At 43.6% G+C, this 16,385-nt stretch overlaps 1 protein-coding gene, 1 non-coding gene and 1 pseudogene across 2 annotated transcripts in view; 2 read left to right on the top strand and 1 right to left on the bottom strand.

The window, feature by feature from the left end:
- Nucleotides 1-5,948: 5,948 nt before the first annotated feature.
- On the bottom strand, nucleotides 5,949-7,639 carry LOC614785 (nucleosome assembly protein 1-like 1; annotated as a pseudogene).
- A 3,651-nt stretch (nucleotides 7,640-11,290) lies between these two features.
- TSPAN5 (tetraspanin 5) overlaps nucleotides 11,291-16,385 on the top strand; it is a 178,806-nt gene continuing 173,711 nt past the window's right edge. Inside the window, exon 1 of the mRNA NM_001076119.1 lies at nucleotides 11,291-11,731. Coding sequence (NP_001069587.1) covers nucleotides 11,651-11,731 — 81 coding nt within the window. The 5' untranslated portion in view covers nucleotides 11,291-11,650. The remainder of the gene's footprint in view (nucleotides 11,732-16,385) is intronic.
- LOC112447221 (U6 spliceosomal RNA) lies at nucleotides 14,531-14,641 on the top strand. Its single transcript, XR_003035323.1, has one exon. It is a non-coding gene; the product is annotated as a U6 spliceosomal RNA (small nuclear RNA).

Consider the following 16,385-nt stretch of genomic DNA (forward strand, 5'->3'; position numbering starts at 1 on the left):
TTTATTGGCTGTGGCTGTGAATCTAGTGATGTGGAGATGCTGGATTTATGTATGTTAATTTGAGTCATATGCAAGTCAAAACACGCATATTTTTAATCAGCAGATGGTTTAGTATGCTTTCCACACTTGTAAAAAATGAAAAGTACTGCAAGCTATTTTTTGCCTTGTCATTCACTCTGTCAGCAGTATTTATTGTGAACCCAGTGAATGTGGTACATTTGGGTACAAGACAGAGTTACAAATGCAGTGGAAAATAGGGGTCCCCTTTGTAGGAGAAGATAGGATAAGCATGGACACAGATTTTGCTCACTTTAGGCTTCGAGGAGAGGTTCTCTAACATTACCTGTGTCATTTGAACTTTTATGACTCAATGGATTTCTTATATATTATAATTTCAGAGCTGCTTCATGACTATTTTTGTTTGATCTTTCATTGACATTTTGTACTAAAGTTATTCACTAATTCATTCAGTAAGTAATAATACGCATCCAGTGCCTGTGGCATACTCGCAAGGTAACAGACTACAGAGAAATCTGATCCCTGCCCTCAAGGAATCTGTGGTCCAACTGAAAAGGTTGCTGAGTGATTGAAATGAAAGCTCAGGTCATCTACTTGGAAGGTAGCTAATGCTCTCACCAGGAGCTCTCCTGGTGGTTCAGGCGCTGAAGTATCCTCCTGCAATACAAGAGACCTAGGTTTGATCACTGGTTAAGGAAGATCCCTTGGAGGAGGGCATGGCAACCCACTCCAGTATTCTTGCCTGGGAAATCCCAAGGACAGAGGAGTCTGGCAGGCTACAGTCCTTTGGGTCACATAGAACCAGACATAACTGAGAAACTAACTCTTTTACTTGTTCCTATTCTCACCATCGTAACCCCAACTCACTTCAGCTATGTTGGATACTCCTAGAAGCCTTGAAAGGGGCCAGAGCTCCTCTGGGGAGAGAGAAACACATGTGGTTGGTCTCCTGTGTGAGAGACTGAGTGCTAGAGAGGGACTCAGCTTCCTGATTCCTCTTTCCACAGTGTTTCTGCTCTCAACAGACTTTCTTGGGTTGCTGCTACTGCTGCTAAGTTGCTTCAGTCGTGTCCGACTCTCTGCGACCCCAGAGACGGCAGCCCACCAGGCTCCCCCGTCCCTGGGATTCTCCAGGCAAGAACACTGGAGTGGGTTGCCATTTCCTTTTTTTGGGTTGCTCGTGATCAATTAGCAAACAATAAAGTTTATCGGGGAAGCTCCTTTTTAAAGGAATACTTGGATAAATCCCTCTATAAAATAGATCCATTTATTTTTATGCTTCTATTAGATTTCCTCAAGTGGGGACACACACAACTTATAGCCTTAGATGCATATACTGTTTGTTTAATTTTGATCATAGACTTCAGTGAGCAACTTATTTTTGTATTTCAAACCATTCTTCAGTTTGTTATTTGTTGTAAGTGGAGAAGGCAATGGCATCCCACTCCAGTACTCTTGCCTGAAAAATCCCATGGACGGAGGAGCCTGGTAGGCTGCGGTCCACTGGGTCACTAAGAGTCGGACACAACTGAGCGACTTCCCTTTCCCTTTTCACTTTCATGCATTGGAGAAGGAAATGGCAGCCCACTCCAGTGTTCTTGCCTGGAGAATCCCAGGGACGGGGGAGCATGGTAGGAGGCCATCTATGGGGTCGCACAGAGTCAGACATGACTGAACCGACTTAGCAATAGTAGCAGACATTTTTCTATTGTGCTAAAATATAAAGAGCATAAAGTTTACCATTTTAACCATTTCCAAGTGTATAGTGGCATTAAATATTTGCAATGTTCTACAACCATCACCAATATCTATTTCCATAATTTTTCATCATCTCAAACAGAAACCCTGTACCTATTAAACAATAATTCTTTCTCCTCAACCTGTTACTCTCCATTCTACTTTCTGTCTCCATGAATTTGCCTTCTTTAAATACTTCATATAAGTAGAATCATACAATACATGGCTGTATATGTCTGTCTTCTTTCACAAAACATAATGTTTTCAAGATTCAGCCATGTAGCATATATGAAAATACCCTTCCTTTGTAAGGCTAGTAATATCCTATCGTATATCTACTATATTTTGTTTATCCATTCATCTCTTGACGGACACTGGGCTGTTTCCACTTTTTGGCTCTTGTGCTGCTGTGAGCATTGGTATACAAATATCTCTTTGCATCCTTGCTTTCATTTCTTTTGGGTATATACCTAGAAGTAGAATTTCTGAATCATATATTAATACTTTTTGAGGAACCACTAAACTGTTTTCCACAATGGCTAGACCAGTGTGCTTAAGTATAAATATTAAAACTTATTCTTTCAGACTCCTGATCTCATTCAAATAAACAACTCAGATACTCAGATACACAGAAGATATTCCGTCTTCATAAATGGAACAGGTTTTTGTTCCTACTGGTTGCACCTTAAGGCTACTATTATAGAAAAGAAAAAAAGAAAAGAAAAGTAGAACTGCCAGAGTTTTTTTTCATGATTCTACATCACATTGTACTTGGTAGAAATTGTAGCAGTCTATTCTGACCTGTGTCCTTACCTCTGTTTATTTCTTCCATTTCACTTTTAAGGCAGAAACCATGACGAAAGGTGCCTTAAGGGGAATTATGCTCAATAAATAATTGTTGTTGAGTTAATGGACTCTGCATAATAAAACTTAAATGAACATCTGATGAATCTGCTAATATATAGTCCCTGTTTCTGGACATTAAGTTCAGTGCTCCACCAGTACAGATACATCACAAAAGCAAAGTTTTTAGAAGGCAAAAGAAACCAAATGGTGAAAGAGGAAATTACTAGATAGGATTAGCATGTCTAGTGTTAAATGGGGGCAGATTTTTGAGGAGCTGAAATACTTAGCTGCAAAATAATTTGAACTGGTGATGGATGAAAGGAAGGGTGGAGTTTTGGGGTGGGAATGGAACTTTGAGATTGTTTGGAGGTAGGAGTGAGTTTGGAATGTAAGGGAGCATGCAAGAATGTTTGCCATGTAAGAAAGGAAACAGATTGACACGTGGTGGAAAAGGAAAACACTCAAGTGTTAGCGATATGGAGCAATGAGACTAGAATCCTGACTGGTAACCAGTCTGGAAATTGAGATAGTCTTGCTTGTGTTCTGATGGAGGGCTTCTCTGCACTATTTGGGGGCACTGGCAAATGGGAAATATAATAGGTTTAAGGTTTTTTTCCTCTGCAGAATGAGACCAATCATATAAAAATATTTATTAATGAAGAAAATATATCAAACTGTTGACAGCAGCTTCCTTTGGAATTGTTGTCATGGTGAGTCTTTGAAAACCTTTTGTGTATTGTCTAACTGTTGTATAATAAGGATATCCTACTTTGGAAATCAGAAAAGATAACATTTTCATCTTTTTCTGAAAAGTGCAGTTTCAAAAGTTCACATGCTGTTGCTTAGGAAGTTTTTTGGTCTAAGTCATAGAAACAGGCAATGACTGATTTAATCTGGAAGGAAATCCACTAGGAGAAAATAAGGTAGTTTACAGGACTGGAGGGAGACCAGAAGAACCAGGGAGGATCCTGAAGGGCAGCCTCAGGTGGGATGTCCAAGCACCGCAATCAATGAACTCCAGGTTGCTTTTGGTCTTTGCCTCCCTCTGCACGGTATCAAGTAGGGAGCTTCTGAACGGCCAAACGCGTGTCACGTGCTTGCCCCTGGTCAGGCCTGGCACCTTCATTTAGAGGCCTTGCTGGCTGTCTCCAAAGCAGGAGGAAATTGAGGTGATATTTCCAAAAGAAGGTGGGATAAAAAAAATCAATGCCTGCTCTGTTATATTTTGTAAAAGAGAGAATTCATTTGATTACACAAGCAATTATAATTGATTTTTAAAAGTGAAACAACTGTGTTCTACGTATGCTTGTTTAATCATATTTCTGAGACAGATATGCTTTCTTCATGTTCTTCCTGGGGCCCTGAAAACTAGGCCTCTTTAATGGGTATGTGCGGGCACAGAATGAGAGGGGTATGGAGGTGATACTGATCCTGGGGGATCCATTGGTTTTTTAGAGAAATATTTTAATATTTTAATTCACTCACTTTTCAACTAAAGAACTGTAGGCAAAATATTTGATTCATTAAATACAACACATTTATATTATGGCCAATTAAAAATGCTTTAAGTTGACCTCATTGGATTTGAGATGAGATGACTTGTTTTAATCAAAGTTTTTTTTTTTTTAAATACTTACGTACTTTTTTTTTTTGGCTGTGCTGGTTCTTCGTTGCTGCACGTGGTCTCTCTAATTGCAGCGAGCAGGGGTCACTCTTTGTTGTGGTACCCGAGCTTCTCACTGAAGTGGCTTCCTCTGTTTCTAGGGTGGTTGGGCTCAGTACTTGTGGCATATAGGCCCAGCTGCCCTGTGGCACGTAGAATCTTCCTGGAGCAGGGATTGATTCCCAGCCGCTAGACCAGCTGGGAAGCCCTAATCAAGGTTTTTTGATTTGCAAATACAAGATGCCCACTTTGAAGCAGCTAAAGCCACAGTGGAGTGCAATGGAAGAATTCTGTCTAAAAACTTCTGAAACCTCAAGGATCGAGTTCTCCTGAAGAAACCCAGAAATAGAAAGCCTTTAAGCAGAGCCGGAAGCTTTTCAGAGCACAAAACACACCACTGTGTTCGCGGCCCCTGTTGTTAAGAGTCTCTGCCCCTGTTTCTCTTGATGTCTGTGCTTCCTTCCTCTTTCTGCAGAGAGTGAGAGTCTTGGCTTCCTCCTGGACACACAAGCCCCTCCAGCTCTCCTAAAAAAGCCTCACCTCCCTTTCAACTATGCAGGGATTCCTTTGTTAATGAATCCCAACATAAGAGGGACACACTCAGGGGCTGGCCCAGCCTGGATCAACCCAGGCCTGTCAGCCCTAAGGTACAAATGAGGCAGAGGTGGGGAAGCACTTTGCGGTTGAGAAAGTGAGAGAAAGGGGTGGGTGTGAGTTGGGCAGACTGTGCTAAAGGTTCCCCCTGTAACTGCTGAAGAGAGACAGGAATGGTTGGGGAATAGAAGAGAGGAGAGGGGAACAGTGGTACTGAGAGAACCGTGGAAAACTGATGGCTATTCAAGAAGAGAAAATCAAAGGGGTCGGGAGGAAATACCAGAGGAGAGCGCTTAATAAAACAGAATTCTCTGAGCTGCATGAAACTGAAAACCTTTCTTACAGTGCCTTCCCCAGCAAGTTCTCTCCTGTGACAGGAAGTCCTGACAGGTTAAGTCAGCGAGGCAACAGCGGCAAGGAGCCCAAGTTCTTTTCACTTTCTTATTCTGCCCAGCTTGGTATGGTCTTTATTATTGTCAAATGCAATTACATCCAAGGCCAAAAAGAAAACTTCTCTTAGATGTGAGGAAACACCCAGCAGATTCTCCTCATTGACCAGAAGTGTGTCTCATGCCCATTTCTGAACCAAACACTGGTCAGAGCCAGGTGTGGCTCAGAAGGTCAAGGTTCACCCAGTGGAGCTGGGCCGGGGCTCATTTCCCCAAGCATACAGACATGAAAAGAGCGGGGGACCTTGGTGCTGGCCACAGAGAAGGAAAAGAAAAATATAGGACTAGAGGAGCAGAGAAACAGACAGTGAAAGACAGAAAGGAGGGAGGCAGAAAGGTGGTGGGGAGAGCGAAATAGACAGATAGACAAGCTCATTAAATCTGGTGTCTTAGGTTAAAAAGCTATTGTCATATCTTGCTGCTTAGCTAGGCGACTATTAGAAAAACATGCTTTACCTATTTGTACTGCCATTGAAAGATTAATTATCTTTTCAGTAATTAAACTTATTAACCATTTTTTTTCAACCTCAGAATTATAAAGGAGATGGCTGTAGGGGAGTCTCAGGGGAGAAAATTACTCTCATTGTTTTTCCCCTTAAAATAGGCTGGAATTTATTAAGTCATGAAAGGTAGTGCTGAAATAAATATAATGATTACTAATTTATTTGTTTGTCTTTACTTATAATTTTATCTTTGTCATTGTAAAAGCGATATAACCATATTAAATAGAAACCAGAAACACGAAAACACAGTCACCCACAATCCCATAGTCTAACAACTATTATCATTTCGAAAGAATTAACACCTAAATTTTTTTCACACATAGCCTACTCATTAACAAAGGAAAGTGTGCATATATAAATTTTCCATTCTTCTTTGTCAACACGATTTATTATTATTATTATTATTTTTTTAATTATATGACATTTTTATTTTAGGATGCAAAAACAAAAATGAGCAAACAAACAAACAACAAAAAACTTGAAATAGGCTTGTCAAATGATGTAAATTCATCCTTTCCATGGAAGCAGAAGGTAGATTAGTGCAGGTTATCCTCAGGCCTCATACATCCTGCTTCACTGTTGCTTGCACTCTGCTGGGTTTTGATCCTTCTTTGGGTCATAGTCTGGATCATTTTCCTCATCTCCTTCTTCTTCCCCTTCCCCATCTGCTTCTTCACCTTCTTCATCATAATCATCGTCATCATCTTCAATAGCTTCTCCAGTAAAGTAAACACTGATCTTGGGATTATACGCTCACATAAAAAGTGACCAATTTCAAAGTCTGCAGCGAGGATAGCTTCAGAATCATCATCCAGATCTCCACTCTCAGGAACTTCAGGAGGGGCAAAAAAATTAAAGAAAGAGTCATTAGAAACTGTTTTGGTCACAGTACGAACTGTCCCACGTCCCTTGTGTTTCTGCTTCTTCTTAATCGTTTTCAAAGTGACATTCTTCCCTTTTTTCCAATCTATCTGGCACCCTGTACAACCCATAATTTCTGGTCCATCAAAAGAAAAGGGATCAGAATCATCTGGTTCTGACCTCATCCTATATGTCTTTGTCAACACTTCATTTGTGAAATATTCATTGGGTTCAAAGTGAAATTCTAAGACAAAACTCATAGGTTGACCAGCATCTGAGAACTTCACTTTAATATCTTTCAAGTGCTTCAGAATAGGCTCACATGTTCCTGAACCATATCACTGAGCAAGTCAACATTCTTAAAAATGGTCAACCAAAACTCAGGAAGTCCCTTGGGATCTTCTTTTTCTTCATCCTTTTTCTCATCTTCAATCTTGGCCTTTTCTTTTAGCTCCTCTGAAATTTCATCTTCCTCATCTGGTTTCCATTCACACTCTTCTTCTGTAGGTTCATAAATGGCATTAACGATCTCAAATCGCTTATCAAACAGAGGCTGATAAAGAACAGCATACTTTCTTCCAAGATCATGAACTTCCTCATAGAATTTGGCTTCTATCTGTGCACATTTAACTTGAAGGTTTTTGAGAGCATTCACTCGTCTTTTAACTACCCTAAGCAAGCTTTCAATGTATCCTGTTGGTGTTTCTACCAGACCATCAAGTCTTTCTTGAAGGGCTGCAAGAATCTGAGGATTTTGCATCATCTGAACAGTCAGCTGACGCGCTTTGATTTTTGTTTCTTCACCAGTTTCTTCTTCTTCTACTTCTTCAACATCATCCAAATCTTGATCAAGTTCAGACTGTTCTTTGTTGTCGATGTCTGCCATGTTGTACAAATGCCAAATATCGGTGGCGAGCGCGGGGAGCCCAGCGGCCCCAGCTGCGCAGGCAGTGACTCAGGGCAGCGGCGGGAGAAGCAGGAGGTGGGGCTGCGAGCAGATGGCGCTAAAAAAGCTATTATTTTTAAAAAATGGCAACCTACACTGTATACCATTGTGCATCTTGCTTGTTTCATTTAACTTTCCTATTACTTTGAGATATTTCCACAAAAATAAAATTGAACATTATAATACAGTCACATGTTACCATATACTCTATAATCATCATCCTTAATGTCTGTAAAAGATTTGAGTAAATGACTCACCCGTTTTTAAAATAAATATTTATCAAGCACCTGAAACACTGGCAGGGCGCTAGTAATTCTCAGATTAAAAGGAGATGGACCACACCCTTGAAGGAGGGCACAGCAGAGTACAGGAGACAGGCAGGTAAACAAGTAATTACAGGTAGTCTCCAAGTGCCAAATTGGGAGAATGTAGGAGGTGCTGAGATGAAAGAGGGAGCCTGGAAAATGCTGATTGAAAGTGTTGAGGATAAGGAAGAGGGCTCAGCTCACAGACACAGGGCAAGGAGCATGCTTAGGGAGAGATCAGGAAGGATGTGTGCAAAGAAGAGAAACACGAAGCAACGCCATGGTCCCGAGCACAGGGAGCTGGGTATAGCCCCTATTCCAGCATCTTTAAGTTGTCACCAAGTTTTCAACACTGCTGTGATGTACAACTTGTGGCACAGAAATTTTCTCATATTTTGGAGTATTTTGTTGTCTAGATTCCCAGAAATGGGACTGCTGAATCAAAATGTAGGAGCATCCTGACCTACGACATATAACCAAAATGCTTTCCAAATGGATGGAATCAGTTTAGAATGACACCAGCAATGTATGAGCAAACCATTGCTTGTTATCTCTATATCTTTACCACTGAGTTAACATCTATTTCTTTAATTACTGTAAAGTTAATTTTCACCATATTTATTACTATTTGATGTCTTTGTATGTGATCTGTTTTCTGCTTTTATTCAATCACTGAGATTTTGTATTTTATTTTACTGTATGAGCCCTGCTAAGATATTCATACTTTTTTCTTTATATTTGCTGTCACCATTTTTCAGTTTAGGTTTCTATGTAATATTGATCTATTTGACTGTGTTGGGTCTTAGTCGTGGCATGCAACATCTTTGTAGTATCATGTGGGATCTAGGCTCAGTAATTATTGCACTTGGGTTGCCCTGTCGCATGCAGGATCTTAGTTGCCTGATCAGGGATCGAACCAGCCTCCCTTGCATTGCAAGGCAAATTCTTAGCCACTGGACCACCAGAGAAGTCCTCTATGTTCTTGTTTAAGACAATGTTTGACACATAGAAGTTTTAAACTATTACCCAGTCATCTCCATTGATTATTTCCTTTTATTGCTTCTAAGTTGAGAAATACTTCTAGCCAGAGGTTTAACAAATAGTATTCTATTTTCATGGGAAAACACACTGATGCTGGGAAAGATTGAAGGCAAAAGGAGAAGAGGTGGCAGAGGATGAATGGTTAGGTAGCATCACAGACTCAATGAACATGAATCTGAGCAAATTCTGGGAGATAATGAAGCACAGGGAAGCCTGGCATGCTGCAGTCCCTGGGATCACAAAGAGTTGGACATGCCTTAGTGACTGAACAACAATTCTATTTTTTGGTTTGCTTTACAAAATATATTTAACTCATAAATCCTCCTTGAACTTGGCTTTGACATGTGAAATGAGAATTCAGCTAGTCCCCCTGCCCCAAATTACCAGAGTTATCTGAACTTCTGCTTCTCTGCTGGGTTTTATTTCAAAGACAAATCCTGCTTAGGATCAACTCAGTCATCAGCTGGATCTAATTTCTAGTACTTTTCTGAGTTGTGTCATATCACCTTAAGATAGACATTTCCTCTGACTTACCCAGGAATCTGCAGTAACTGCTTTACTTACATATACAAAGAAATACAATATAGCACCAACAGCTTATGTAAAGTGTGGCAGCACCTTCCTGTTAGTGGGGAATTGGCTACTAAGAGCAGACTTTACCTTTGAAGCCCACCAGATTGGTGGTAGTCTGCTGTGTGCTTTGGGTGGGTAAAGGACACTTTTGAGGTAGAGAGGGTTATTTCATCCAAAGGGCTGAAGTCACTGTTACCAGTGTCATAATTCTACGATCTTCAGGTTCTTCCACCTTTGTGGGGACCCTGGCTCCTACCTGTGACCTCAGTATAGCCCCAATCCCTCTCAAGGCTAAGCCTGTTCAAGTGTGGTTTATTGCAAGGAAAAGTAACTTCCTGCTCCTCCATGTAGGCTGTCAACTAGCTAGCTAGCTTTTGAGAAAAGTGAGGGGGTGGTTAACTAGGGAAATCCTATGCCAAATGTTATCAAGCCTATTGAAGGATCACTTGGGAGCTTAGGAAGCATGCAGATTTCTGTGCCCAGTACCGGGTTTCACTGGCATGGGGCTGGAAAGTTTCCCTGATCTCATCTCTTTGCAGCTTTTTCAAGCCTTAAAAAAACACCCACAGATGTTTACACACAGTTCTGAGCAGTTCTTCATTCTTTTTTCGTGAAATACTGATACCTGCTTGCCAGCACCTATGACAGTGTCCCAGGAGGAAGGCAGTTACACATGCTTAGGCAGGGCTCCAAAATAATTTCCAGCTTCGTTCTCTCCTTCCTCAGAGGTCAAAAGCTTAGTCGTTCATGATCTGTAAACCCAATCAGACTCCCCAGAAGACCGTCCTAGAACTCCAGGATTCCTGCTTAGAGTGAGGACCGGTCAGGTTCCTTCGGCACTATTCTGTCTTGTGGGGGCATCTGCAGTCCGGATTTCTGTCGGCGACAGGCCCTAGGGCAAGGATCCTGTCGTGCGTCGGATTCCTTTGGGCCATCTGTCCTACCTCGTCCCCGTCTCCAGGATAAGCCTCTCTCTCTCGCAGGTGGGGAGGCTGAGTTGGAGCCACATTCAGGGGAATTCAGGGGACTTTCCTATGCAATCCTCCGGATTCGCTCCCATTTCCCGTCTCTTCCCCGCCTTCCCTAACACCTTATCCTTCCCCTTTGCTCCCAGCAAAGTCTATGACCTCTTTCCTCTCCGCCTCAGTGGCCCCGCGTCTTTTCTTGCTACAAAACCAGGTGGTGGAGCAGGGGGTGTGAGTGAGGCTACACCCAGGATGCTCGTCCTGCAGTGGGGCGCAGGGGGAATGATTCGTCCTGAGGATCCCAACTCAACCAGCCCTCTCACCCCGAAGCGATCCTTTCCCCCTGGTCCCTCCAGAAGCTGTCTGCTGGGCCGGTGGCAGAGGGGGACCATCAACCCCAGTCACTCCTCCAAGGCTGCTCCCAATAGGCGCGCTCTCCGGGCATCCTTACACCTCCCTTCGGCCTGCCATCCTCCCTACCTACCCGCAGTGCTCGGGGGTCCGCGGCGCTCCTGGATGGCCTGAGAAGGGGCGGGGATGAAGCGAGCGGGAGGAGCGGAGAGCGCTGGAAGAAGGGGGCGGCGCGGCTACGTTGTGCCTCCCGCCGCCCGGGAGCACCCGAGCCCGTGCGCGCGCGCACCTCACGGAGGCTCGGGCGGCCGGAGGCGGGCGGAGCTGAGGGCGGCGCGGGCGAAGGAGCAGCCTGCCGGGCGGGCGGAGCGATCGGCGGGCGGAGCGAGGGGGTGGGAGGGAGCGCGCGAGCGGGCAGGCGGGCGAGTAGCGTCTCCACCAGCATCCGCGGCGGTCGCGTTTGCCCGAAACCCGGAGGCTGACCAACGTCCGGCGGACGGGCTTGGGAGCTCGCCTTGTGCTGGGGGCCAGCCTCAGCGAAGCTCGGGGCTTGCAGCGTGCTTCCCTGCCCGCTCGCGGCCACCCCGGCTCCGGCGGCCTCGGCGCGCGCCAAGGGCTGGAGGTGCGGGAGCCACTCTCCGCTGCTCGGTCCCTGCGCTGCTCAGCCCTGGTTGGCCGCCGCGCCGCGGCTCCGAGCGGCGTCCCCGATCCCCAGCTTCCCGCCGGCTGCTCCGAGCAACGGTGCTCCGGGGCTCCAAACTCGGGCTGCCGGGGCAAGTGTCTTCATGAACCCAGAGGATGTCCGGGAAGCATTACAAGGGTCCTGAAGTCAGTTGTTGCATCAAGTATTTCATATTTGGCTTCAATGTCATATTTTGGGTAAGTTGGAGCGCTTCTGGGATTTCAACTATTGTGGCTGATCGATTCGCGATGATTTCGCGCACGTTGCTCTCAGCCTTTACTTTTCGCAGCCCCTCGGGCGCTTGTCGGAGCTCGCAGAGGCGTTTGCCTTCCGCCCTTTCAGCCTGCGCGTTGGAGAAATAAACATTTAATCCTTTCTAGGAACGCGAAAAGGTAAAAAAGAAAAACGGAGCCGGAAAGAGGGCACCCAGGCCTTGAGATTGCTTTTTAAGGGACGAATAACGTAGATGCAGATGAAAGAAAGGGTTCGGCAGTTGGAGAAATGAGCAACCACTCGAATGAGATTTGCTCCCGGTGGAGTATGGATGTTGGGCAGAGCGTGGTGTCATAATAGGGAAGGCTAATCGGGCAGAGTCGACCCTGAGGTCCACCTCTGACGGGGATCTGATTGGACGAGGGCTTGGCTCCGTGTTGCCGCGGCCAGTCTGTGCCATGCTCAGCGTGTATCTTCTTGCACCATCTCGGGCTTTGTGTAGGATGCAGATGCGGCAGTATATGGTTCTGTAATGTGCACGTAAATATCGCTTCCTGCACGCTCTTCTCTTCGTCTTCATCGGGAAAGCGCTCCTTTTGCATAATGGACTGACCAGTGGGTGTGCGGGGCGGAGGTGTTTATTTCTCTGTCTGTATTATTGTCAGGATAATAACAAGTCACCATCAACATATGTTTCAGTGTGTTCGCACCTCACGACCTGCTTTTCTGAGGAGTGACACATAGAGCGGGCCGTTTTGGGGGAAACCTTGGAGAGATGCAGAGGAGAAGGCGTACGAGACATGTTTTGTGGGGATACCGGGAGAGCAAATGCTTGAATGAAAGGTTCATCCATGCTCCGCTGGCACCACAATATGCTGGGCACCTATTGTAATTAGGCTGGGATGCCTACTCTTTTGTTTTATTTGGATTCTCATCTTTGATTTCACAAACATGTTCAGCAACCAGACAAAGAGTTCACTAGGACAAGGGGAAACGTTGCTTCAAAGACCTTGTTCTTTTTCTTCTCCATCCCATCCCATTCCATCCTCTTCCTTATCGGGCACTCCCTTGGCCCCCACTATTCCCCCCATGGAAAGTAAAGATGGTGGCTGGTTGGGGTGGAGGGGGGGGTGTTCTTCAAGTTGCTGTTTAGTGTGGATTCAGTGTGAGGTCAGCAATAATCCAGTGGTGGTGGTGGGATCAATGATAATCCACAGCAGTCTGAACATGGGGTGTATTTATATTGATTCCCCTTTAGTTTTGGCCATTTGTTTGAACATATACATTGATGAGAAGAGTTGTCAATACAGCTCTTTATATTGTTTTCTTCCCACCACGCATTTACTAGGCTATTTTATTTTTATTCTCTGTTTTCTCCAGGAGTGTCTTGCATTGCTCTTGCATGTTTTGCAAAAGGGAATGAGAGTGATTGGAGACCACTCTCTGTGTCAGCATGTCATCTGGCCTCAGGACTGATAATGGGGTGGCGACACATGAATAAATATCAGATCCAGTCATTCGCAAGCCACTTTTTGCCAGAGGTTGAACATGATTCCTGTTAGCAGTCACCCCCCTCCCTCCACATAGTCAAACACTGCTACAAATGTGGGAAGAAGAAATTATTTTCTTTCCTTGCTTCCTTTTTTTCAACCCTTGTTGGACATATTTAAAAGTCACATTCCTGGGTGAGGCGTTTTGATTTTATCTGAACTTGAAACTTTCATGACTTTGAGAGTCAGGGACTACCGAATTGGGACTGGATCTTCTTGGGGTGGTGAGTTCAAGCCTCTTGATTTTACTTGAACACTTCCAAAATCTGAACATTTCAGCTACCAGGCAACAAAAAGCACCCAGGGGCTTTCTCTGCGGTTTCATAGCAGGAGGTGGAAAAGAAATAAAGGGATCTGGGCCTGTTTCCCTGACAGTTTGGTGCAATTTTGTAGTGTGTACAGAGGCACATTTAGTGTTTTCTGTGGCTTAGGTTGTAGCAAAACCTCTGGAATTGTAGAGAGCTGCAAAGAATTGCAGAGTGCTTGCATGGAGAGTTCCAAAAGAAAGTCACATTGTGTCTGATTTTGAAGGTCTTCATCTCTTGGGAGGAGTTTTATGGGAAGCCTGAAAAGAGACACAGCGCTGTGGAACTAAAGCATCTGTCCCAGGCAGAACTGTTATGTAGATACCTCTGTTACAAGGACCCTTCTCTGACTCTGCTGTTTGTCTACACACCTTGTCCCTCCTCACTGCACCTAAAGCCTTCCACTCATATACCCCCTCATACTTTTGCTATCCTGCTGTCTGCTTCAAGGTTACCTCATAATTTGGGGAATTATTTGGGAATTATGGAATCTCTGAGTTTGCATTACCCCGGTCTCTAGAGTGATGAGGTAGCCATGATATTTGATGACAGTAATTTAGACTAAGATGTTAGTGACTGAAGAGTTGGGACTGGTGGCCTGATTCTGTAAAGTTTCACACCTCTGCTCTCTACAGTTGCCGTCCTAATCGTGACTGCTGGATTCAGCAGACTGGGGCGGCTCTTACACAGTTATGATGAAGACATTGATTACAGAGAACATGGTTTCCTAATTTTCCACACCAAAACTCTAGAAAAAAAAATTAAAACATTGTAGACATTTTGAGATAAAGTTCTGGTAAAATAAAAACTGAGAATTTGGTAGCCCTAGCACTAAGCGTTTGGTTCTCTTAGTAATGAGCAGTTTGACTTTTCACTACTCAGTTAACTGCCCTGGCCTCAGCTTCTTAACTGTTAAAATGAAGAGTTAGTGCTCACTCCGACAGCACATATAATAAAATTGGAACAGTACAGAGAAGGTTACAGAGAACGGCTCCTGCACAAGGATGACATGCAAATTCATGAGGCGCTCCATATATTTACAGCCACTATGGAGAACAGTATGGAGGTTACTTAACAAACTAAAATAGAACAACCGTATGACCCAGCAATCCCACTCCTGGGCATATACCTTGAGAAAACCATAATTTGAAAAGATATATTTGCTCCATGTCTCTTGCAGCATTATATCCAATAGTCAGGACATGGAAGCAACCTAAATGTCCATCAACAGAGGAATGGCTAAAGAAGATGTGGTACACATATGCAATGGAGTATTATTACTCAGCCATAAAAAGGAATGAAATTGTACCATTTGCAGAGATGTGGATCGACACAGAGACGGTCAGAGAGAGTGAATAATTCAGAAAGACAAAAACAGATATTGTATATTAATGCATATATGTGGAATCTAGAAAGATGGTATGCTGCTACTGCTGCTAAGTCGCTTCAGTTGTGTCCGACTCTGTGCGACCCCAGAGACGGCAGCCCACCAGGCTCTCCCGTCCCTGGGATTCTCCAGGCAAGAACACTGGAGTGGGTTGCCATTTCCTTCTCCAATGCATGAAAGTGAAAAGTGAAAGTGAAGTTTCTCAGTCGTGTCCGACTCTTAGTGACCCCATGGACTGCAGCCCACCAGGCTCCTCCGTCCATGGGATTTGCCAGGCAAGAGAACTGGAGTGGGGTGCCATTGCCTTCTCTGAGAAAGATGGTATAGATGAACTTATTTGCAAAGCAGAAATAGAGACACAGATATAGAGAGAAAACATACGGATACCAAGGAGGGATAGATTGGGAGATTGGGATTGACATCTGCACTACTATGTATAAAATAATAACCAATAAGAACCTACTGTATTGCACAGAGCACTCTATTCATTGCTCTGTGGTGACCTGAATGGGAAGAAAATCCCCCCAAAAAGGGGATATATATATATATATATATAGATATAGCTGATTGTAAAGTAACTATACTCCAATTTATAAAACAAAAAACGATGAGTTAGTCAAGTTGTAAGTTTCTTTCTAGTTCTGAAAAAAAGAATGGGTCTTTTGAGCTCTAATATGCTGGGGAAAAATATAATGAAAATAGCATATATTGGGACATATTAAATTATAGACTTTCTCTCACTGAGATTTGTCTGAAATCAACTTTTATTAATTTATTTATTTTCCCCTCAAGGATTCTTTCATTTGAAAAAATCTTTCCCTAATTTCTTCTTGGCTTATTCACTTATTGGTGTCATATGCATACTTTTGTGTCCCCACTGTGAATCTCAAATATAGTCTTGTGAGTCATTAAATATATTTTTTACTATTGGAGTTAGAGTTTCGTGTGTAAAATCTGGATCCTTTTATAGAATGCTTATAATGGCATTCTGAGTAACAAAGTCAACATCTTGCACAGATTCCTTTCTCATTAGTTATCACAAGGTGGTGGGGGAATCTTATTCACCCTATTTTATATTGGAAGAACTCAAGCCAGAAGGGAATTGGTGTTATGGAGGGTGTCGCCATACTAGGGCATTTCTTGGAAAACCTGGGACTGCTCTGGGGTAGGGGAGGGAAGAGAAAGCTTTTGGGTAATGAACCTCCACACCCCATCACCCAGCATGAATAGATATTTTGTTCTGGACCTTTTTAGGTTCTGACTCTAATACTTAAAAACTGTTACTAGGCAAGCAAATTGATATCAGTATTCTGGTTATCTATTGCTATCTAACACACAACCTCAAAACTTAGTGGCTTAAGATAGAACTTGATTATATCTGACAGTTCTGGGATTT

The sequence above is a fragment of the Bos taurus genome, chromosome 6 (assembly GCF_002263795.3).
Source record: "Bos taurus isolate L1 Dominette 01449 registration number 42190680 breed Hereford chromosome 6, ARS-UCD2.0, whole genome shotgun sequence".
NCBI classification, from domain to species: Eukaryota; Metazoa; Chordata; class Mammalia; order Artiodactyla; family Bovidae; genus Bos; species Bos taurus.